Here is a 23,832-nt window from a genome sequence, read left to right on the forward strand (position 1 = left end):
TAGATACAGAGAACAGATTGGTGGCTGGCGGGGTGGGCTTCCAAACGGTCCAAACTTTCAGTTATAAAATAAATGAGTCACAGTGATATCGATTCACTATGGTGACTGTATTGAAAATATTTTATTTCACATTTGTAAGATGCTAACAGAGTAGATCTTAAAAGTCCTCATCACACACACACAATGTGTAACTATATGTGGGTGCAGATTGCTGCAGTGCCCCCCAGGACCCGGTCTACACTGCTTCCTCAGGGTGAACGACTCCCCTCTAGGAATTGCAAGGGCTTCTCTCAAAGCAGCTGGGGAAAAGAGTTCAGCTGAAGCCCGAGGAACTGAGACAGCGAGCCCACAACGCCTGCCCTTCAATGACAGGCCACCCAGGATGGTGACAGAGAGGTGCTGGCACTGGAGAGTTCCGGCTGCACACCTCTCTGACTTTCAAACAAAGGGAAGGGACCCTGACACTAAAAGCCCAGTCACATCCTCTCAGGGAGCTCCTTTGAAAAGACAGAAACAGTTAACCAAAAAATAAATAGGATCTAATGGAAATATAAATACAATGCAACAAGAAAATATTTCTTGAAAGCAGTCAAATACATGACCATGGGCTGTCATATGAAGACAAAAAACTTTATCGTAACAGACTCTATTAAAAAAAGGAAAAGACAATTTTGCCATAGACACAGGAAAAAAGCTGTGTCCAGATATGTTCTGTCTACTCTTGGGCCTGACATATTCCAACGTGTAGACTACATCATGCTTTCCTCTGCCAATTTTACGTGAAAAAAATGAAGCAGCGAGGAAGCGCGTCCCAACTACAGTTGGGGAAGAACTGTCCCCTCCACAGTGGACTGGCAGCTTCACACCTGCGCTGCCGCTCCTTTTGGTTTATGGGTTTAGGGTCAGGGTCCCAAATTTCAATCAGCTTCAAACAAGTTCTCCTAAATATACTAGGAAAAATTATAAATTAGTAAATCACTTTCAGTTATTAAAAGCCCTCCTTCAAAGACACGAGGGCTCCATAATGCTTGTCCCCCACCCCAGACAAATCAGCTGCTGGGTGACTGTTTGTTTGTTTGTTTGTTTCTTTTTTTCTTTCTTTGTTTCTTTTAAATTTTGACCTTCATCCCAAAATTAACATTTTGGAAATATTTTGTGAATCAGGATCAGTGCCAAGTAATTATATTAAACAGTTAACAACTCCTTAAAGGACGCTTTCTAGGCTTTTCCAATCTCCTGTTTCTCTGAGGGATACACAGTGGCCCCAAGTAGTAATGAAAGCTAATCTGTGCTTTTGCTGTAGGGTGGGAGCCACTCAGATAGGTGGACACTGGACAAAACCATTGTGGTGGGCACCAGGATGACTGGAGAAGAGACGACTGGCCAGAAGATTCCTTCCTGTGCTGGGCTTTGCACCGCCTCAGGACCCCCTGGAGTGCCCCCCAGGCTGAGGCCATCATCCTAGCCTACTCTCTGGGGACCTAATCACTGCCCACTCTCCCCTGATTGGAGGGAACGTGGTGTTAGGTTGTTATCATTCCTTCCCACTCTCACTTTATCTCAAACTTACAGATCTGAAACAATGTGCTATAATTTGGTCTTTGCCAGTCCCTGCAATTTTAAAAACATGCATGTTTAACTATATAAGTTTAACAACCTATTCTGTTTAAAATATTTATACATATACTGCCAGTGCCAGACGTTGTGCATGTGTGGGGGCGGGGCATTTTGGGGAATTCTCTGAGCCTTCTGCTCATTATTGCTCTGAGCTAAAATCTACTCTTAAAAAAATTAAGCCAATTAAAAAAAAAAAACTTATACGTATACCTATATGCTGGCTGAATCTTTCTGCATCTTGCCAATGAGTCAACTCGGTTTCCATGGCAAAGAGCTCAAGGGCAGCCAGGCTTTGGAGATCCTGACCTGCTGGGCACCGGTGAAGACCAAGGTTGAGAAAAGCCTGGCTTGGCCAAGATATGGTAACTACCTAAATGTCCATCAATGGATGAATGGATAAAGAAGATATAGTATATACATCAATGGAACATGGTTCAATAATAAAAAAATGGATAGAATCTTGCCTTTCGTAACAACCTGGATGGATGTGGAGAGCATTACACTGAGTGAAACAAACCAGGCAGAGAAGGACAGATAACGGTATGATTTCACTTACATGTAGAATCTTTATAAAGACACACTCATAGATACAGAGAATAGATTGGTGGTTGTGGGGAAGGGTGTGGGAAAAGGTACAAATTTCTAGTTACAAAACAAACAAGTCTAGAGCTATATGTACAGCATGGTGACTATATTTAAAATACTTTCTTGCATATTTGAAAGTTGCAAAAAGACTAGATCTTAAAAGTCCTCATCACACAGGCACAAATTTGTAAGTATGGATGGTGGCACACATTATGGCAGTGGCTCCAGGACCAGTCTATGACCTTTCATGGTGGTGGGGGGGGGCCTCCCTTCTGCAGGTGGCGGGGGTGCCTCTAAAAGCAGCCAGAGAAGAGAATTCAGCTGAAGCCGGAGGAGTAGGACGTGAACCCACGAAGCCTGGTCTTCAATGACAGGTGATCCACACTGGTGGGAGAGAGGTATTGGGACTGGTGAGTTCTGACCATCACACCTCTCTGAGTTTCAAACAAGGGAAGGGGCCCTGAGACCCAACGCCCAGTCATATTTTTGTCAGGGAGCTCCTTTGAAAAGACGGAATTGGCTAACTAAAAAATAAATAAGGCCTAATGGAAACACAAATAGAATGCAACAGAATTGTGATGCTTCCTTTTGTTTACAGGTTTAGGGTCAAGGTCCTGAATTTCAACCTGCTCCAAACAAGTTCTCCTGAATACACTACAACAATTGATAAATTAACAAATCACTTACAGTTTTCAAAAACCCTTGGTCAAAAACACCAGGACCCCATAATTTTTGTCCACCACCCCAGAAAAACCACGTACTAGGTGACCATTGTTTGTTTGTTTTGGAAATTTTGACCTTCATCTCAAAATTAACATTTGGAAATATTTTGTGAATCAGGGTCAATGCTAAGACATTCTATTAAACAATTAACTAATCTTTACCTTAACGCTAAAATGGCCCTCTCTACATTTTTCCTACTCTCCTGTTTCTCTGAGGGATACATAGAGGCTCCAAGTAGTAATGAAAACTAACCCATTTTTTTTTGCTGTGGGTCCGGAGTGGCTCAGATACATGGACACTGGACAAACCCACGGGGACCGGGTGGTTACCAGGATGACTGAAGAAGAGATGACTGACCAGAAGATTCCTTTTTTTTCTTTTTCTTTTTTTCCTTTTTTTCCCTTTTTTCCTTTTCTTTTTTTCTTTTTTTTTTTTTTTTTTTTCCTTTTTCTTTTTTTCCCAGAAGATTCCTTTTTCTACTGGGCTTTATACTGCCTCTGGTCTCCCTGGAATTTCCCTCCTGCTGAGGTCATCATCCAAGCCTAATCTCCCGGGATCTAATCACCGCCCACTCTCCCCTGATTAGATGGACTTTTTCATTGGTTGTTTACCATTTCTTCACACTTTCACTTTATCTCAAATGTACAGGTCTGAAACAATAGACTATAATTTGGTCCTTGCCATTCCCTTCGATTTTAAAAATTTATAATTTCTTTTTGAGTGATGAAAATGACAAATATGTGCTTCCAACATGTAACTGTTTTAGTTGTATTTTCAGACAGAATGTACCAAGTTTAATGTTATGAGAAGTAATTGTAATGTAGGAACTTTGTTTAGACCCTGGCTCAAAAAATAATAAATAAAATGTGTTTGACTAATATGGGAGAATGTGAATAGGAACTGGGTATTAAATAATATTTTTAAAAATTTAAATAATTTTGTGTTATAAAGCCTGAGTCTTTTATTGTCTTTTATACCCTTAAATAATTATTAGAACTGATTTTATGGAGCCCAACATGTTTATTAGACGAATACATAATTCTTCAACCTGAATTAAAATATATCAGCTCCATTTCCCACCCAACTCTCACTCAAAGGACAAGGTTGGATTGGATGATCCAAGACTGGAAAAACAATGAACACTTTGAAGAGGTCTTAAGGGTAAACAGAGATTCACTTTTCTTGTGTCAGGTTCCCCAATACAATCACAACAAATCACACTCCTAATCTCATCTCAGGCTGTGATAAACGGCGGGAAGATGCAATCTCATCAGCCAATAGGAGCAAGCCACGCCCCGTGGGGGTCTAATAAAAGGTGGTTCATCTCGCCTCTGGACACTTCTGACTCTGGACTCCTGTGAGAGAGGGGCTTTTATTCCGGCTTCAAGATGGAATCGGGAACTGAAGTCCTACACCCTCACAGCCCCTCCAACGGACACCCCACTGACCAGCCCACCTTCCAACAGAGTTCCGTGGAAGAAAGGGCCTCAGATGCGGAGGAGAAAATAGCCGAAGAAAATGGCAAGACGTTCTCTTTCCAGTTAGATGAGAGCCAGGCTGAAAGGCCAGGTAGGCAGCTGGGCCGTTTTTCTGGGAGCTGGAAGGAGGGATGGGATCGGGGATACAGAATTAGTGCTTTATTGGGGCTTTATTTTGAGACTGGTGATAGGAAACTTCACCCAGCCCCATGGGGGCTCTGAGTATTGTGGCAATGATCCCCTGAAGCCACATGCTCCAGTTCACATTTGATATGACTGAACGGCCTCAGTTGGGGGAATTGCCCGCAAAAGTGGGTTAGGGATGGGCCGGGGTTGTGTGTGCTTCAAGGGAGGCCAGTCATCTCACTCCCTCTTTTTCTCCAGGGTCAGAGCCCAAGAGTGATGGGGAAGACAATGCCAACAAAACAGAGCCCGATGGTGGAAACAGCTGCATTGCTCCCTCAGGTGAGATTTCATTTTTCTGGAGAGGGGGTGGAGTAACTCAGACTTCCCTGGGCAGGGTACTGGGTGAGCTTTGAACCAGGCCTTGCACAGCCTGGATTCTACGACCAGCTGAGACACCAGTTTTGTTTGCAATCTTGGCTCCTCGTGCATCCAGGATAGACTAGGTTTTGAAGGTGCCCGGTTCAGGCAGTCACTCAAACTCTCACTTCACCCACAGATTCAGAAGGCAGCTCCAGCCCGGAGAGGAAGATCAATTCCAGGGACAGCACCTACGAGAGAACAGGTAGGATCTTGCTTCTGGGTCCCTAGGTGAACAGAGAAAACAGGAGGTAAACCATCCAGAGCGTGGGCGCGAAGGGGGTTATTCAGTGGACGCAGCCGTTTGGAGAGTCCCGGATTCAGGGAGCATTTGAGGGCCCAGGGTGGGCGTGTATTACCTCATTCTAGGGCCGAGGGGCAGGGAAGGAGCCGGAGATGGGTGGGGCTTACTGGAAGGCTCGCGGTGAGATACGGGGCTGGAGGTCCGTGGGAACTGATGTGGCAGGCCTCTCACCCACGTGCTTCATCCGCAGGGGCCTCTCCAAATAAGCGCAGTATGACTTCGGAGAAGAAGAAACAAACGGCCTCTGACGCTGGCCTCGGGAGCGAGAGTGGAGAGACCCGGGATGCCCGCCCCAGGGGACCCCAGGGGAGGCGCCGGGGGCGCAGCAAGCGACCCAGATCCGGGTCCCCAGGAGACCAGCCGCCTCCACTTCGGAAAAGCCTCGTGACCTCCCTGCGCTCTATGTCGGAGGCCATTTTTCAGAACATAGTTCAAGTGTACAACCAGCAGGGAGACTCACCGCCCAGCTGGGAGGAGCTGGCCCAGCTGCGTGGGCGCCTGTGCGCAGCGGTGCAGACTTTCTACGCCGTGGCCGACCAGGCGGCCTACGTGTTCCCTGCTGAGAGCTGGCTCGTCCCAGCCCCGCTGCCCGGGCCGTGGGGTCCTGCCAGGGATGGAGGAGCAGGTCCTTGCTCCGAGGACGCGCCCCCTCTTCCCTAGACAGGCTGTCAGTGGATCAGACTAGACTTGATTCGAGCCAAGGGGACCCAGCCTTACTCAGCATAGACCTTATCAGCTTTGAGAGGCAGAGCAAAGCCCTGCTACTTCTCAGATTCTCCAAGAGGACCCACAGGGCCTATTTTAGACGCAGTGTGTTCATCATAAACACTGGAACTTGGTGGTCATAGGAAAGGAGCTTGAAAAATTGACTCAGAATGGTGAAAACTGGGTTTTCTTGAGAACTAAGATTGCAAAGTTTAAAATTCATGTTAGACACTTGATATGCTTTGCCTACCTTAGGAAAGTCAACTTGGTGTATAAACCCCCAGGCCCCTTGCCTCTCAGGAGGACAGTGCTGCCGTGTGTGTTCTACACTGGCATTAATACAGTGAAGAAAGTTAAGTATTATTTTATAATGAGAACGAATGTCAGGATGTAATTCGTATGTGTTTGCATACTTTAAAGTAGCAAAGTAGGCATATAGTCGTATCCTCCTTTTATTCTGAAAATTAAAGTCCAGTCCATGGAGGACTAATATCCAAAAATCTTTGCTAACTATATGTTTTGGAAAATGTATTTTTATTTTTCAGTTTGATGAAATTATGGCAACATCATCATGTCATTTTTGTTTGCTTTTTTGTTACTTTACATAAAAGCTAAGTCAAGGAATATTAAATGCTTTTTCACCACGTGTATTTATTCTTCATCTGTCTCAACTTATAGACCTACTTATAAATCTTCTACTTTATAGATACCAATTTTTCATATTTTCCTAGAGGCTATTAAATCTATTAGAGATATTGTCATAGATTTTACATATTGTTATATTTTCTTTTATATAGTTTTTGATTTGCATTTTATACTGGGATCATGTAATTCTTTATAATATAAATTTATATAATTTTATGGAAGATAAATAAATGTAAAGTTTTGCAAAACTGTTTTATCCTTTGCCTCATTATTTTCATATCACTTAGGGATGAAATAAATACTGTTTTAATGTATTTCATATTTTAATTACCTATTTACCCATGTGGATTTTTTTTTTTTTTTTTTTTTTTTTTTTTTTACTGTATGTGTGGGTTAGGAGACTGTTTTCTTTACACTTCTACTTTACCTCACCTTGACTTTCCTACACCAAACAGCTCTTATTGTACATAAGGATAGCAGTTTGTCATTCCAGTGAATGGGCCAATTCAATGATAATATAGCACAGATCACTTTTAGCCCATGAAATGGATTCAAATTATACAAGTGATTCACATGTACAAAAAAGAGAATTGACAAGTTACACTAGGAAATTGGGGGTGCAATTACAAACGTTTAAAAAATTAAATAATTAGAAATAAATTTAATAAAAATATGTGAAGTATATATAAGAAGAATCATAGAAAATGATTGAAATACAAAGAAGTAGACAAATAGATCGCATCGTGTTCTTGAGTAGGAATTTTTTTTTTATTTTTATGGGTAAAAATTTAAGATATTCTGAAAATTGTACCATTTACAGAATTCATTATTTAGATTAAAATTTTAAATTCCACCTTAAACAAGGTCACAGAGTTTCACAAAACTTTATAGAATGTTCAAAAACAAAACTTTTGAGCACTACCGATATATCACTAAACCCCAAAATTCTCATGAGAGAAAGTCGCATCAATAAACATCTGTCAAAACAAGAGAATAGTGATGCTACTGAAACGGTCCCATAGCAACAAAGTAGATGCTGTCTATCTGTTCCCTCCCCTGATGTGACGATGCTGGAAGAGACAGAAATTTGGGGTTAAGGAGGAGAAAAGAGAGTGGCTTTTGTTACTCGCCTGTATGGGCCAAGAAATGCAGAAGGTTACAAATCAGAGGTTTATAAAGACAACAAAGACATCCCAGACAAGGTACACAGGTTATTTTGTCGAATTATGATTGGTGCCAGGTACTTGCGAGCAGTTGATTGGTTGCTAAGCTGCGAGTTTTCAGGGAGGGAAGCAAATGAATTCCAGGGGGCTGGTAGTCAGTTGAGTGAGTTTATGCTGCATCTGAGTATGGATGTATGACCTTCGACTTTCTTAATTGCCTCTTAACTCCGTTTTTGATACCTTTGACATAAGTGACTCCATTTTGTTGTTCGTGGTCCATACCTCACAGCAGGACTCATCTTGGGGATGGAGGGTAATACCAGTATATGGCACAGGCATATTAGTTACTGCCTGTATTGCCTAATAAGCCAGGAATTTGTGATGCCATATGTAGATATTTTTCCTGCATAGCGAAATTAAAAAGACAGAGTAGAGGAAGATCAAGATGGCAGAGTAGGAAAATGCTGAACTCACCTTCCCCCACGAACACACAAACATTACATCTACACGTGGAGCAACTAATTCTCACTGAAAACAAACTGGAGGCTGGTGGAAAAGCTTTTCTAAAACAAAGGATGTGAAGATCTACACAGAGGTAGTTAGAAAGTAGGGGAAGGGATCGGGTTTGGACTCACACCCCTAGCATGGGACACAGAGAAGGAGGGGCATATCATAGGCTCACAGATCCTCCCTGGGGGGTGAAGGGTTTGAGCCACATACTGGTTGCCCCAGCCCTGGGGTCCCACACCTAGAAAATGAGTCCCCGTGGCTGTTTCAGTGGCACACAACCAGGGGGCTCTGTTCCTGAAAAGCGCGTGCACGCGCTTGGTTACTCTGGGGAAGAAGGCTGAGGACGTAGATAGAAAACTACCCACGTCTCTGTCTCCAACCAGCTCTGCATCTGAACATGATCAGGGGTCTGTGAGGGATACGCGTGAAGAAGCAGCAGAACGCGAGCAGCCTGGGGCTCTGACTGGTGCACCTACACCATCCCAGCTGGCAGCCCGGCCCACACGGGGCACCTGGTCTCGACCCTCTTCCTCAAAGCCGACAGCAAGGTACAGGTCAAAGTGGGGGGTGGGGGTGGAATCTATACCGTAAAAAATTAAAATATGGTTGAATTCCTTCCTAAAACTTTTTTTCTTAACCTCTTGATTGTAGCCAACTCCTTGCTCATAGTCTCCTCAGCCAATGACAGGTTTGTGATTTTTGACGCCTCCAAGTGAATGTGGAACAGAAGTGAAAATTATGCTCTGGTGGGAAGTTGGCATAAATTTGCACATCCCGTACTGGCACAGCGTTGCATTTCCTGTCACACTCCAGTTTCCATCACTTACTCTAAAACTCCGGATTTCGCTTAATTAAGTAAGAAGCTGTAACGGCCTGGGGTCCCAGAAGGTCCGGGGTCCAAGCACCGCCCACAACTCCGGCCCCCAGTTCCCGGCGCTGCCGCCGCCTCGCCGCTCAGACGATCCGCTGCTTCGTCCGCTCGCCCGGCAGCTTTCACGTAAACCGTTCTCAACTCCCCGCTTCCGGCATAAGCGGCCGCGCATCTCTAATTCCGTACCGAGCCTGGCGCCAAAGGGCACTGGACACGTCCAAAGAATCCAAGAGAAGCAGAGCCTGCCGGGAGTGAAGGGGAACCGACCAGAAACTTCCACGGAGGGTCTGAGGGCCAGAGGCGGCGCCCGCAGGCTGAGCCCCACCCTCTTCGCCGCCTCCACCCACCGAACGTCAGGGCCCCGCCCCCAGGCCCGCCCCTGAGCCGCCCTGGTGCGCGTGCGCGCACGCACCTGCAGACCCGGAAGCGGGTCCCGCGGAGCAACGGATGCACTCGGGCGGGTGGGTGTCGGTTTTTCTGGTGACTACGCTGTGCGGGCTTCAGGCCACGCTTCTCCACGCGCGGGTTCCGGGGGTCTCCCGGTAAGTTAAAATCCCTGAACGCGCTCGTCGCTCTCGCTCTGAGTCCGTCCCTTCCGCCTCTCGTGGCTTCGCCAGAAGACTCAGTTCGGTCCCTGGAGTCTGAGTCCGAGTCCGGGTAAACCCGCGGTGAGGCAGGCACCGGCCCCAACTTTCTGCCTGCGGTGCTTATAGACGTTGACCTCCTGCAGCGATGTTTTCCTGCTCTGGGCTGCCTTCCTCCCCTTCTCAAACCTTTCTCTGACTTCCGACTTCCCCAGCCCTTTTCCCGCCACCTCCGCCCAGTTCCGTTGTGCAGAGTTTTCCCTCAGGAGTTGGGTGTGCGCCCTTCACCTCTGAAGAGAGCAGAGAGGGAACCGAGAGGCAGAAATAGATGCCGTTTAGTGAGGCATCAGAAAGTCTGGGGAGAAAGACCCACGAGGATTGAAACAGATACTAACAGAATGGGGCCAGTTTGTAGGAGGAAGAATAGAGAGGGAGGGAAACAGAATGATGTGTAGAAAAAAGAAGAGGAAACACAGAAATGAACAAAAGGAGAAGAAACAGAGACATATACAGAGAACAGAGTACATAGTGGTGGAGAAAACAGAGGACCCACACTCAGGTGAGTATTGAGTGGATTGGATGTGGAATATTAAGTTCTAAAGTACTAACTTGCGGCTCTATAACCTAATTAATGTCAAGTTTGTTGACTTGTTTAAATAATGCAGAAAAGATGAGAGTTGCAAAAACCAGATGATTACATCATTGATAATTCCACTTGCAATCCCTGTTCATCCAGAGTGCAGAGATTTAGCTCAGTCAATTCCAGTTCCTCCTCTTACCTTTAAAAATAAATGGAAGAAGAATTTCTTTCACTGCATGGTGCTTTTTAAAACGGCCATTATTAACGGTTCTGTTCCCCTCTCCCCCGTTCTTCTGCGGTTCCTGTCTGTCTTTTCTAAATTTGATGTATCCTCACACTTGTTCTAACTTCAATCTCAGAACTCATTGGATAGTTCTTAAATTTCCAAATTATTCTTCCTCTAAATTTTATTGTTTAGATTATAAGGCTTATATACTTTCTACTGTATCCTGTATTGGAACTATTCTTTGCTGTCTGGCAAATAGCTTTACAGCACTTCACTATGCATGTGATAAGGATGTTGTGATCTTTTAACATTCAAGACCTTATTTAACCAGTTAGTTTAGTATTCAACTGCTTCTTTCTTCCCTTAAATTATCTGCTAAATCAGTGGGCTCTGAACTGAAGTCTCCAGCTAAGATGATGTTCCCCTCAAGTCTCCTCTGTCCTTTCTGTGCAGATGTTGAAGGATGGGCTGGATTGATGTGGAACTTTGTTCCAACAGAGCCCGTGTGTTTACAATGAAGAGATTGCTCAGAGCTTATCTTGACATGTGACCCTCTTTCATATTTTCCTGGAGTAATAACTTTATAATTTCATATTTTTTATTCTATTTTTTTTTTTCTGGAGGAGAGGAATTAAATGTTTGGGTTTGATTAAACCATCAAACAAGAAGCCTCTCTTGCTCAGGAGTATGAAAGATAATCTGGAATTAGGACAAACCTTTTCTACTTAAACCTAGCAGGGCCTCCAGTTACACCCAGCTCTGCTCACCCATCTCAGACTTCTTCAAGGTAAACTTGGCAAAATTACTTGCCCTGTGAGTCTGATATGCCACCTGTAACATGGAGAAGTTAAAGCAGACCAGGTTTTCTGAGTCTGTGCAACTGGGACCCCTGAAATGATCTTCAGAATTGGTCTTGTTTTTGCATTTGGCAGTTTTCTGGGATGGGTGCCCAGTTAGAATTTGAAATGTGCCCCAGTCCTCCAGCGATAATGCAGACCGCTAAGAAAGAGGCAGGAGCATAAGCTCAAAGAAAGAGGCATGCTGCTCTCTGAGCTTGTCTTTCTCAATTTCTGCATCATGGGCCAAATCTTTTTTCTTCTTTTCTTTTTGACTTGTCTTGCTTGTAATGTTTGCAAACATCAAATCGCTATGTAGTATGCCCAGAAGTAACCTAGTATTTGTACATCAACAATACTTCAACGTAAGAGGGGGGAAAAAACTAATGTAATTTTAGAATGCACTGCTGTAAATACAGCATTGGATACCAACAGCATAAAAGCAGATGATTGTCCTCCATCTCTTCGGTAGAATATTATGGTTTGGAATTTAGGCCAAATTTTAGGAGGAACCTTTGACAAAGTAGAATGCTGTATGAGAGACCAGAACTGAGCCAAAGGACCTGAGACAACTTTTTGAATAACTGTTGAATTACAGTCTTCACATAAGCATTGGAGCATCATAACTGAGTGCAAAAAACACATTTATTGGTTTGTGATGTTTGTCGTAAAACAATGCAGGGTATGTTTTACTGAAGGCAGAGATTATGAAGAAAAGGTTAGGCCTTGTTTTTGTGGAAACGTGTAATGTTTGATGTGTTGCTGTATGTGTTCATACTAATCAGTGTGTCAACCAGAGTATGAGTGGATAGGTGCTGCAGTCAAACCGAGAAAACTTCCTACTCTGATTATAGTGAGGAGGCTAAGAAGGCTCCTTGTTGAGGTTAGAAAAGACCTCATCAATATTGACTGTCCTCGCTCCTTTGGTATTATGTCCACATATTTAAGGACCTGGTTCCAGTCCCACAACTGGCATCAAATCCACCTTTTAAATACTGCTGCAAGTTGCACCAGTGAGTATGTTGGGAGCCAGTTTGTACCTTCTGGTATATAGACAGATTTTAGCACTAGTGATCCAGTAGCAAATTAGTAAAATGACATTCATAATAAAAGGATATTGCTGTGAAAGTAATATTACTATAAGCACAGTGACGTCAGCCAACTAGTGTTTGCTTACCTCTGCTTCTGCACTTATGCTGTTCATTCACTCTCAACAGCCTGTTCCTAATAAGACATTGAAACGTGCAAATATTTCAGATTTCCTTAAGAGTTACATATTTCTCAAGTGTTACATGACTGAGTCTTTCCACTCAAACCTATTGTTTCGAGTGGCCTAATAGTGGACCCTACTTCTGATGGGGAGCTGGGTAAGCCAAGCAAGGAAGTCAAGTTACTATAAGGAAGGCTTTCAAATTATGTTCAGAAAAGAACTCAGGAGATCGTTGCCAGCATATGGAATGGAGTGCAAACTACCAGAATGGAAGATGTGTTTCCTTTTACACAGAGCTTGCATTCTTTTAAGGAAAATGGATATGTGTGTATTTTAAAACATATCTTGTGAAGTAATAGAAGCAGGTGTAAACTACAGAGGTGAATAATTCTATCTGGATGGGATAAAGTTGGACCATTTAAGGGAAGAGGATTGGGAGAGGCAACTCTTACAGCCATTTTAGTTTAGTTTATTTTTATTATTCAAGTTGAATTTTAAATAGTTTGTACTAGTTCACCAGCTAATAAACGAGAAGCAGCATTCCAAAATGAAGAAAGTAAGTGTGTTAGTGGTGTGAAGAGACTATTAGCACCTTTTAATGTTGCTTGGATGCGAAGTATGAAGCAGAGAGTGAAAGGAATGCAGCTGGAGGCAAAAGCGAGGGTCATGTCACAAGGGGACTTATGACAGAGTCTCTCCTAAGGAGCTTTATTTGCTCCTGTGGACATGAAGAGGTCATTGAGAGGCTAAAAGCAAGGTGCTAATAAGTCATTGTCGCATTTTGGATAGTGAACTGTCATAAGGTTCTCCCTGTGTGTATACTTGTGGCAGGGGAAGGAGGCGTGTTGATTCTAAGCATTAAACAACATATTTTTATCGCACAGAATAATCTTACCTGAGGAAGAAGCTCAGAGGAAGTGGAAGGAAAGAAGGAATGGCGTTTTCGCAGGTAGAAGGCATACTCTTCATTGACTGTTCTGTTCTCTCCTTCCTAAAACGGCTCATTTTGGACTTGTTACATTTCTCAGTCTCTGAAGTTTCCTGTCTAAAATATTTACTCTCACACAGGGCCTTCCCTCAATCTCCTCTCATCTCCCTGCCGATTCTACCTCACGGTGACCCAGTGACATGGAACTTGGGAAGAGTCCCCTTTTAGGTGATCATCCTGTGGAGGGTTTTATACTCAGACACGGATTGGAGATGCCGGGGAGTAGGTTCTGTGGTGTCAGTGAGGTAGGGCAGTGAGGACTGTTGAGAGAATGCTCTGTCAGCTCTGTAGAAACCAGGATCACAGAGACTACACATGTAAGTGATGTGTTAATGTGCGCAAATATCAGAGGAGGTCTGGAAAGGGAAACTGATACAGAGAAACTTGCCTCATCACATTTTATCAATGCATTGGAAGTTAAAGAAGTGAATCATTGAGGGGAGGGAGTAGCACAGTGGTAGAGGGCATTCCTAGCATGTACGAGATCCTGGGCTCAGTACCCCGTTCCTCTGTTAAGAAAGAAAGAACGAAGGAAAGAAAGAGGGAGGGAGGGAGAGAGGAAGGAAGAAAGAAAGAAAAGAGAAAGAGAGAGCGAGAGGGAGTGAGGGAGGGAGGAAGGAAAGAGAGAGAGAGAGAAAAACTTAATTACCTCCCCCCATAAAAATCTTTTAAACAATTTTTTTTTAAAAAAGAAGTGAATCATTATATTTCTGACTCTAAAATATCAGTACTCAAAAATGAAGTGGGAAGGTCCAAAATAGAAATAAGGTATAGAGAGTTTTATTACCTAATTAGTTTTTAAAAGTAGACTCAACTTAATTGTCTAACAGGAAGGGTCCTTTAAATTATTCACGCCACATCCATCTCACAGAGACCCAGGTGTTCACATAGGGATTCTCATGCAGCAGATGGTTTTCGATAAAAATGGTTATAATTTAGCCAGGACACAGGAGCATAACTTTCTGCCGTCAGAGAGCCTGGAGCCACATTCTGATTCTACTCATTGTTGTTCAGTGTTACATGTTTTGTACTGACCTTCTTGTGTATGTGTATTTGTGTTCAGCTCCACCCAGTGATGCAGTTTAGAAAATAAGTAAAATATCCCCTTCCCTGTCTTCCGCCGTCACTTACTGTCTCCACCAGGAACAACTGTTAGTTCTCAGCACAAATCTATTAAAAGGCATTTTTTTAAATTGAAGTTCAGCCAGTTACATTGTGTCTATATCCTATATCTGGTGTACAGTAAAATATCCCAGTCATGCATATACATACATATATTCATTTTCATTTTTTTTCCATTAAAGTTTGTTACAAGGTATTGAACATAGTTCCCCATGCTATACAAAAGAAACTTTTCTTAAAATCTATTTTTATATATAGTGGCTAACATTTGCAAATCTCAAACTCCCAAATTTATCCCCTCCCACCCTCTTTCCCCTGTAACCATAAGATTGCTTACTAAGTCTGCGAGTCTGTTTCTGTTTTGTAGATGAGTTCACAGTGTCCGTTTTTTTTGAGATACCACATATGATTGATATTTAAAATACATTTATACATTGAAATGTGATTTTAGAACATGTTTTTCAGTAAATGTTTTGTTATGATACTTTATTCTGTAAATTTAAATATTTACATGCCATATGTATTGGAATTTTCATATTAGTAAATGTAGAGATGACTGTTCTTTAGATCCTCATTGGAGCATTCTCTCAATGCTCTCAAACAGGGGTTTTTCACATTTTTTACTGTTATAAAAAATGACATAGTGGCTACTTTTCATTAGGCCAACTTCAGTATAGGTGTCTAAGGATTTCTCCAGAACGGGCAACCTGAGCACGATTACTGCATTAATGATGCTGTTTCAGAAGAATTGGCATTACAAGTACTAAGTAAAGATTATAAATCAACTGTCTTAAATGTACTGAGAGAGCTACAGGAAACCATGGACAAAGACTAAAGGAAAGTCAGAGAACAATGTTTCAACAAATGGAAAATACCAGTAAAGAGATAGATGTTAACACAAAAGAGAAGAAATAGAAATTCTGGAGCCAGAAAGTGCCATAACTGAATTTGAAAATTCATTACAGGGTTTCGACAGCAGATTGACAATCAGAATAAAGAGTCAGTGAACTTAACATACGTTAATTGGAATTATCCAGTCTGAGCGGAAGAAGAGTAGAAAAAAAGAAGAATGAACAGAAACTAGGAAATATTTGGGACACTATCAAAAATACCAATATACACATAATAGGAGACCCAGAAAGAAAGGAGAAAGGGCAGAAAGAATATTTGAAGAAGGAAGAGCAGAAAGCCTCACAAATTTATTCAGAACATGAAGCTACAAATCTAAGAAACTCAACAGACTTCAGATGTGATAAACACAGAGCCTGGCCAAGACATATAACCAACGACAAAGACAAGAAGAGAGTGGGAAAAGCAGTGAAACAAACAACTTCTCGTGTACAGGGTCCTCAAGAAGATTAACAGCCTGTTTCTCATCAGAAACTGTGGAGGCCAGAAAGGAGTCTGACGATATACTTAAAGTTTGAAAGATTAAAAAAAAAAAAAAAAAAAAACTACCAGGAATTCATTATCGGGGAAACTATGCCTTAAAATTGGTAATGAAATTTAGAGACACCTATGACAGCTATGTAAACAAAACCTGAAGGACTTCACACTGCCTCACTTATCCTACTTGAAATTCTAAATGGAGATCTTCAGGCTGAAATGAAAGGTTATTAGCAGTACCTCAAAGCCGCAGGGGCAAATAAAGAACTGTGGGAATGTAACTAGATAGGCATATATAAAAGACAGTATTACTGTATTTTTAGTTTTTAACTCATTTTTTCCTTTGTGGCTTGAGGCAGATGTGTAAAAGTCATCATAAATCTGTTATTGAATGCAAAATGTATAAAGAAATAATTTTTGACAATAATATAAGGGGGCAGTATAGGAGCAGTTGTATGCTGTTAAAGCTAAGTGATATCAGCTGGAACACAGATAATATCAGTTTAATATGTAAACTGTAATTCCCAAGGTAACCACTAAGAAAATAATTTTAAAATATACAGAAAAGTAAATATGAAGGGAATCTGACTGTTATGCACAGAGACATACACAGAAGGAAGCAAGGGTGGAATTACAAAACAAAGAAAATATTAGACATTTAGAAATTGAATAGCTAAATGGCAGAAGTAATTCTTCCCTTGTTTAGAGTTACTTAAATGTAAATAGGTTAAACTTTACATTAAAAGGCATCAACTGCAAGTTTTTTTTTTTAAGATTTTACTGAATCTTTCTACAAAACACTTTACGATACTCAAATAGGGATGAAATGAAATGAAATACTCAAGTAGAAATGAAAGGATAGAAAAAGATATTCCATGGAAATAGTAACCAGTCCTAGCTATACTCATCCCAGATTGAATAAACTTTAAATCATAAAATGGTTACCAGAGATTTTTAAGGACATATACATCAGTTGATCCAGTTGATTAATCCGTCAATCAGATGAAACAGCCAAAAGCAATAAGCACATAACAACTAAGCCCCAAGTATTTTGAAGCAAAAACTGAGGAGAGATGGACAGTTCAACTCTCGTAGTTGGAGACCTCAGTACTCTCCTTTTAGTAGTGGGTGGAACAACCAGACAGAATGTGATTCAGCCATAAAAAAGGAATGCAGTACTGATAAGTGCCACATCATGGGTGAACCAGAAACACTCAGTGAAAGAAACCATACCGAAAAGCTCACATCTTGTACTGTTCCATTTATATGAAAATATCACAAGTCGGTAAATGCGTAATGACAGTAAGCACTAGTGGTGTCCAGGGACTGGGCGCAAAGGGGAATGGGAAGTGACTGCATAATGGGTGGATTTCCTTCAGTGATGTTAAAAATGTTTTTGAACTAGAGTTGATGCTGTGCAGTATTGTGAAAGTACTAAATGCCACTGAATGGTACCTTAAAATAGCTAACTTTATGTTAACATGAATCTTACCTCAGTTAAAAAGAATTAGAGAAATATAACTTGCTCAGAATTATCTTATGGATCAACCAGAACATTCACTGCAGCCCAGTCAACCCTTATACACATCAGTTTATGTAAGTTTGTGTCAAACTCAGAACTCTCTCCTTGCCCACGTTATGAAATGCACTTTGTTTTCAGGGACTATTTACACTCAAGGATGTGGCCATCGAGTTCTCCCAGGAGGAGTGGGAGTGCCTGGTCCCTGCCCAGAGGGCCTTGTACAGGGACGTGATGTTGGAGACCTGCAGGAACCTGCTCTCCCTGGGTGAGGAGAACGTCCCTCCGGAAGTCGGTAACTACTCTTGTCCACCTTTGCATGTTCCCTGTGAGTCTTTTGCAAGCCCCTGGCGTGCCTGTGACAGTTTCAAATCCCTGTTCTTAAGAGAGTGGTTGAAGTTGTTTTGATTCAGATTGAAAGGCTGAAAGGCTTTATAACATGATTTCAGACTCTGACTTCCCTTTCTTCAGAAGTTCTGCATCCATGCTCATTAGTTGTGCTTACGGAACAGTAGTAGAAAGCCTTACGGCAAATTTTTAAAAATACCTCATTCTCTGATTTTTACCCTTGTGGTTTTGATTCAGTAGTTTTTAGAAGAGAGCTAGATATTTGCGTACTTAAAATAATCTAAGCATTCAGCAGGCAGGCAGTTGACTGATTTTTATAATACAGTTCTAGACCCCTCTGTAATTTTGTTTCTTCTTGGCTGAACAAAGCTGAGGGAGCTTCTGATGCCAGCATTTTTTATGTCTGCTGTAATTTGTTTAAACCTCTGGTACTTTTACTTTCATCTTGCAAATTTCATTGTTATAAATGACCTTTTTCTTTATTTTATCATTCATTCATATTTTTGATGAACTTTTTAGTGTTCTTTGTTGTATAGCTACAATTTGGGCTGTGGAGTCATGGAATGAATATTGATCTTTATATTTTACAGGATGTCTTTCTTGAGCGTTTATTACTTGACATTTGTTTCCCCAAAACCTACGTAATCTCTAGAAATTTTTGAAAAGATAGTCTAAGTCACTCCTTTTACTCTGTTTTTTTAATTACTTAGTACTGACTATTAACACATACAGCTTCCCTCTAATAGACTTTTTCTAAGCAGCTGTAGATTCACGGAAAAACGGAATGGAAGTTACAGAGATTTCCCATGTATTTTCTACCCCAGTCATGCAGACCTTGCCCCATTATCAACATCCCACACGAGAGGGGTGTTTTTGTTACCACTGATGAACCTGCATTGACACAAGCTAACCCCTCCGAGTACATGTTTACATTAGAGTTCACTCTTGCTGTTGTACATTCCATGGGCTTGGACAAATGTATAGTGACATGTATGCTCATACTCATGGTATAGTTTACATAGAGTGAGTCAGTATTATGCCTCTTGCTAAACCAGTTCTCTTTTCCAAGGTCAGCCCCTTAACTGCTGTAGCACAATCAGATTTTCATAGATTCGCAAGTACAAGCACTGCTCCCACATTGCCCATTACTCTTGCTTTATTAAATCCCAGTCCCAGCCTTCCCTCAGATTTTTATTGATCCAACTATTCTGGTACCTCCCAGAAGTATATTAATTTTGAGCCCCTAGGCTCCCCATTTTTGGCAGGACTTGCCCCCTTCCCACACTGTACACACTGCAAAAGGAAAGACCCCTACTGTGCACAGTATAGCTTGCTCAGATCAGCAGCAGGATCTGGTGACTGTGTACATCAACGTGTGCAGGACACGATGATGTGTACTGTTATCTGGGAATGGTGAGACAGTCACACTGTACGTAACACAACAGTGACACAACTCAGGTTCTATATCTCTCTTGAAACGTTTCTTTGTAGGCTTCTGGTGTTTATTGAGACCTGTCATAGTCTGCACTGCCCGGATGGACAGTGGTGCTTAATGCTTGTGAATGCTCATGGATGTGTCATGGGTGTATGCACACCCAGGTCACACCCTGACTCTGGATTTTGCTCTCAGTCACTTTGGGATAGGTATTTAAGCCTTGTGAGCCTTCTGTTTTGATATGAAAAATTGAATAATTTACATCAAAAATGATTAAAATAATGCTGCCAGAGGGCTTCAAACACTATATGGCACATAGTAAGGACTAGGAAGTTACCTGTAGTTTATAAGATAATGTCAATTTTTTGATCATGTTTCTTATGAGATTTACATGTGCCTGCAGTGTACCTTGTATGTTGTCATTTTGTAATTTTTTCCAGATTAGTATTTTTACTCACCTTAGATAACAAGTTTTCAAAGCACACACTATACACTATATATATTTTTGGCCATATAACTGCATAGTTAAATCATACTTCATGGCTAAGGAGTTGATCTCCATTTTGGCTATTATAGAACTGTAGGCTTTAAATCATAATAGAGATTTCAGACAGTTTTCCCTAATTCTTAATTTTTATTTTGTATTTACCTGAACCTGATATATCAAAATTCAGTGATTTTTACTTTTCCTATTATATGTTTCTTCTGGAAAGTAAATTCTTTCTTCAGTTCTTATGGAAGAATCCTTTAGAATGCCAGAGACTTATTATTTTGTGTAACTGTAGTTACTTATTAACGTACCTGCTGGAGCTACCATGGGTTACTAAATATTTCATTAATTATTATTGTGGTATACAGATGTTTAAAAACATCTTTTTTAATTTGTTATTTGTATAATTTTGTAATTCAATACAAAATGTTTATTTTCCAACTTACTTAGCAGGAAGCCTTTCTGCTGGATTTGCAGTCAAGGAATTAGTACCAAGAGAGGCCATTCATAAAGAAGAATTATACCATCTGGTGATACTGGACAGAAAAGAAAGCCATGGCATCAAGGATTTTGACCTCAAGGAAGTCTGGGAAAATACACATGAGGGTGCGAGCACATGGGGCTACGCTGCAAGAAATTATAAAGAAGTGCCTTTGACCCATAACAAAAGCCTCAGTCATAGAGAAGATCAAGATGATAAATCCTTAGTTAATTTTCCTCAGAGTGTTTCTGTAAGAAGTATTAATATATATGAGTATTTCATGCATGACAAACCATTCATAAGAAATTTGTTAAAAATGAAACATAGCATAAGCATTGCGGGAAACACGTACAGAAATTGTTTGGAAAGTGGAATTGGAGTAAGTTTGCAGGCCCACGTGGCTGCACTGCAGAGACTCCCAACTGAGGAGAAAATGTATGAATACAGTCAAGTTGAGAAGTCAATCAACAGTGGTTCCTCAGTTTCACCACTGCAAAGAATTCCTGCTAGTGTGAAAAACACTTTGTTACCTGCACAAGACAGGAGAGCACACACTAGAGAAAAATCCTACAACTGTGATGCCTGTGGGAAGGCTTTCAGCAAAAGCTCAAACCTCAGGAATCACAAGAGAATCCATTCTGGACAGAAACCTTACAAATGCAATGTGTGTGGCAAGGCCTTTAACCAGTGTTCTAATCTCACTACACATCAGAGAGTGCACACAGGAGAGAAGCCATATAAATGTGATGTATGTGGCAAAGTCTTTAGTCGAAATTCACACCTTGCAAATCATCAGAGAATGCACACTGGAGAGAAACCTTACAAATGTCGGGAATGTGGTAAGGCCTTTATCCAACATTCACTCCTTTGGAGTCATGAGAAAATGCATACTGGTGAGAAACCTTACAAATGTAGTGAATGCAGTAAAGTCTTTGCTGAACGTTCAAGCCTTAACAAACATAAAAAAATCCATACTGGAGAGAAACCTTATATATGTGCTCAGTGTGGCAAAGCCTTTACCATGCGATCAAATCTTACTCAGCATGAGACAATCCATACTGGAGAGAAACCTTACGAATGTGTTCAGTGTGGCAAAGCTTTTACCCAATTTTCACGCCTTACTAGGCATCAGAAAATGCATACCGGAGAGAAACCACACAAATGTAGCATGTGTGGAAAGGCTTTTATTGAACATTCACAACTTTGGGGTCATGAGAGAATTCATACTGGAGAGAAGCCACACAAATGTAATGTGTGTGGCAAGGGATTTACCCAACGTTCAAGCCTTATAGCACATCAGAGAATTCATACAGGAGAAAAATCTTACAAATGTAAAAAGTGTGATAAGACTTTTATCCAACATTCACAACTTTGGGGTCACGAGAGAACTCACTCAGGAGAGAAACCTTACATATGTAATGAGTGTGGCAAAGCTTTTACAATGCGTTCATATCTTACTCAACATAAAACAATCCATACAGGAGAGAAACCTTACAAATGTGTTCAGTGTGGCAAAGCTTATACCCAATTTGCAAGCCTTACTAGGCATCAGAAAATACATACTGAAAACAAACATACACCTAACTTATGTGGCAGTGCTTTTATTCAAAGCTCAAGCTGTGTGGATCATCAGAGAATTTATAGTAGGAAGAAACCTTAAAATGTAATGATTGACACAAAACTTGTGCAAGTATTCCAGCCTTACCCAGGCTAAGAGACTCCATCATGGAAAAAGAAGACATACAGATGGCTGAAAGGTATGTAAAATGATGCGCAACATCACTAGCCATCGTGGACATTCAGACCAAATCCACTATGAGATGTCACCTCACACCTGTCGGAATGGCTGTCAACAAAAAGACAACAAATAACAAGTGATGGTGAAGATGAGGAATTCTCATGCACTTTTAGTAGGACTGTAAATTGGTGCAACAACTATGGAAAACTATATAGTGGTACCTCAAAAAATTAAAAATAGGGGAGGAGGGTATAGCTCAGTAGTAGAGTGCATACTTAGCATGTAGCACAAGGTCCCAGGTTCAATACACAGTACCTCCACTAAAAATAACTAAATACACCTAATTAACTACCCCCCAAATAAATAAATAATTTTTAATTGAAAATAGAACTGCCCTATGGTTCAGCAGTTGCACATCTGGATATTTTCTTAATAATACTAATTTGAAAAAATACATGCACACCATTGTTCATTGTACCATTATTTTTAATAGCCAAGAGGTGCAAGCTACCTAAATATCAACTGATAGGTGAGTAGATAAAATGTGGGCGGTGTGTGTGTGTGTTTATATGGGAAAAGCTTAATGTTGGCTTCCCAATTTTGAACATCCTTGAGTTGTAATAGTTGTTACCATTAACTTATAGCCTATTATTAAAATACATTTAGAGGTGATACTAGAATATTCCCAAACTATAAGCCTTTAGTGTATCTCCCACTTTCAGGTAGGATAGCATGAATGAACAGGATCTCAAAATTGATTCTGTCATTTCTGACCCTGGTGCTAGAATCAATACCAATATCAAAACTGGAAAATATTTTTGTTTAGATTCAGAGAGAGCTGAAGGGGAATAAATTTAAGTTAGAAAGCTGAAAGGGCGTTAGTAGTCTACCTTTCATTTGGAACAACTGGGAGACCGGCAGTGGATTACATGAAATAGTATACTCTAGGGATGAATTAAGTAAACTGGTATTTGTCTCTTCACGTTATTCTTGAGTACTTTGTCATTTAATATCATTAATAAGGGATATTTTTTATTTGTTCTGCAAATGTTTTCTCTAATGTCTTTTCCCTTTACCTGTTTTTGAGGTGTGAATATGAAATTCAAAATTACCATTTTTTATTAAAATTATGGTGGCCATTTAATACAATTAGCCAGTAGTATTTGGGGGTAACTCCTGGGATTATTGTTACCATGGAAACAAAACGTAATAATGAGAAGGGTTTTGCCCCCTCACACTGCGCTCTTAGTCACACAGCAGCCGTGTTGCTGTAAGGACACTGAAGACTAAGTGGAGGCTCACGGAGCTGGCGGGGCAGAGGACCCGTCACAGCCCACACTGCACCCTCTGCACTTCCTGTCAGGTGGGAATGATAAACCTACTTCTCTCCTGTGTTCCGGGTGGCCTGTCACTCACAAAAGGAAACCATCCTACCTGACAAGATTATTACTTTGTGTTGGGAGCAGAATGGAGCATCTGGGAGGGAACTTTGAACTTTAAGTTTTGTGGCTTAGAAAAACTTTATGAAAACAGCCTTTCATTGATGAAATGTTTAGCACGTGTGACCTAAAATTCACAAGGCGTGAACAAAATACATCTGAGAATGTATGACAAATATTCACAACATTAGCTTGTAAGCGCCGGGCGGGGAGAGAGGGCCTTCGGCCCTGGGGCACGCTGGGGGCCGGCGCATGGGCTGCCGGGAGTGGGCGGAGCACGGCACGCAGGCGCATTGAAGGGCAGAG

General features: G+C 41.3%; 2 protein-coding genes across 6 annotated transcripts; both read left to right on the plus strand.

Moving 5' to 3' along the window:
• Window positions 1–4,313: 4,313 nt before the first annotated feature.
• On the plus strand, window positions 4,314–5,910 carry LOC105074473 (protein FRG2-like). Its single transcript, XM_074370839.1, has 4 exons — window positions 4,314–4,494; window positions 4,788–4,868; window positions 5,086–5,151; window positions 5,441–5,910. Exons 1-4 carry the CDS (start codon window positions 4,314–4,316, stop codon window positions 5,908–5,910), a joined length of 798 nt encoding a protein of 265 aa, XP_074226940.1.
• Window positions 5,911–9,534: 3,624 nt separating this feature from the next.
• On the plus strand, window positions 9,535–23,069 carry LOC141573252 (uncharacterized). Of its 5 annotated transcripts, none has more exons than XM_010961824.3 (4): window positions 9,535–10,287; window positions 13,465–13,529; window positions 17,737–17,890; window positions 20,319–23,069. In XM_010961824.3, the coding sequence occupies exons 2-4, from the start codon at window positions 13,515–13,517 to the stop codon at window positions 22,007–22,009; spliced, it is 1,860 nt and encodes a 619-aa protein (XP_010960126.2). In that variant the 5' UTR covers window positions 9,535–10,287; window positions 13,465–13,514; the 3' UTR covers window positions 22,010–23,069. The 5 variants fall into 5 exon arrangements, with proteins under 5 accessions (XP_010960126.2, XP_010960127.2, XP_074225263.1 ...); XM_010961825.3 differs by having other exon boundaries at window positions 20,322–23,069; XM_074369162.1 differs by having other exon boundaries at window positions 17,737–17,863.
• The last annotated feature ends 763 nt before the right edge of the window (window positions 23,070–23,832 follow it).

This window comes from Camelus bactrianus, chromosome 9 (genome assembly GCF_048773025.1).
Source record: "Camelus bactrianus isolate YW-2024 breed Bactrian camel chromosome 9, ASM4877302v1, whole genome shotgun sequence".
NCBI classification, from domain to species: domain Eukaryota; kingdom Metazoa; phylum Chordata; class Mammalia; order Artiodactyla; family Camelidae; genus Camelus; species Camelus bactrianus.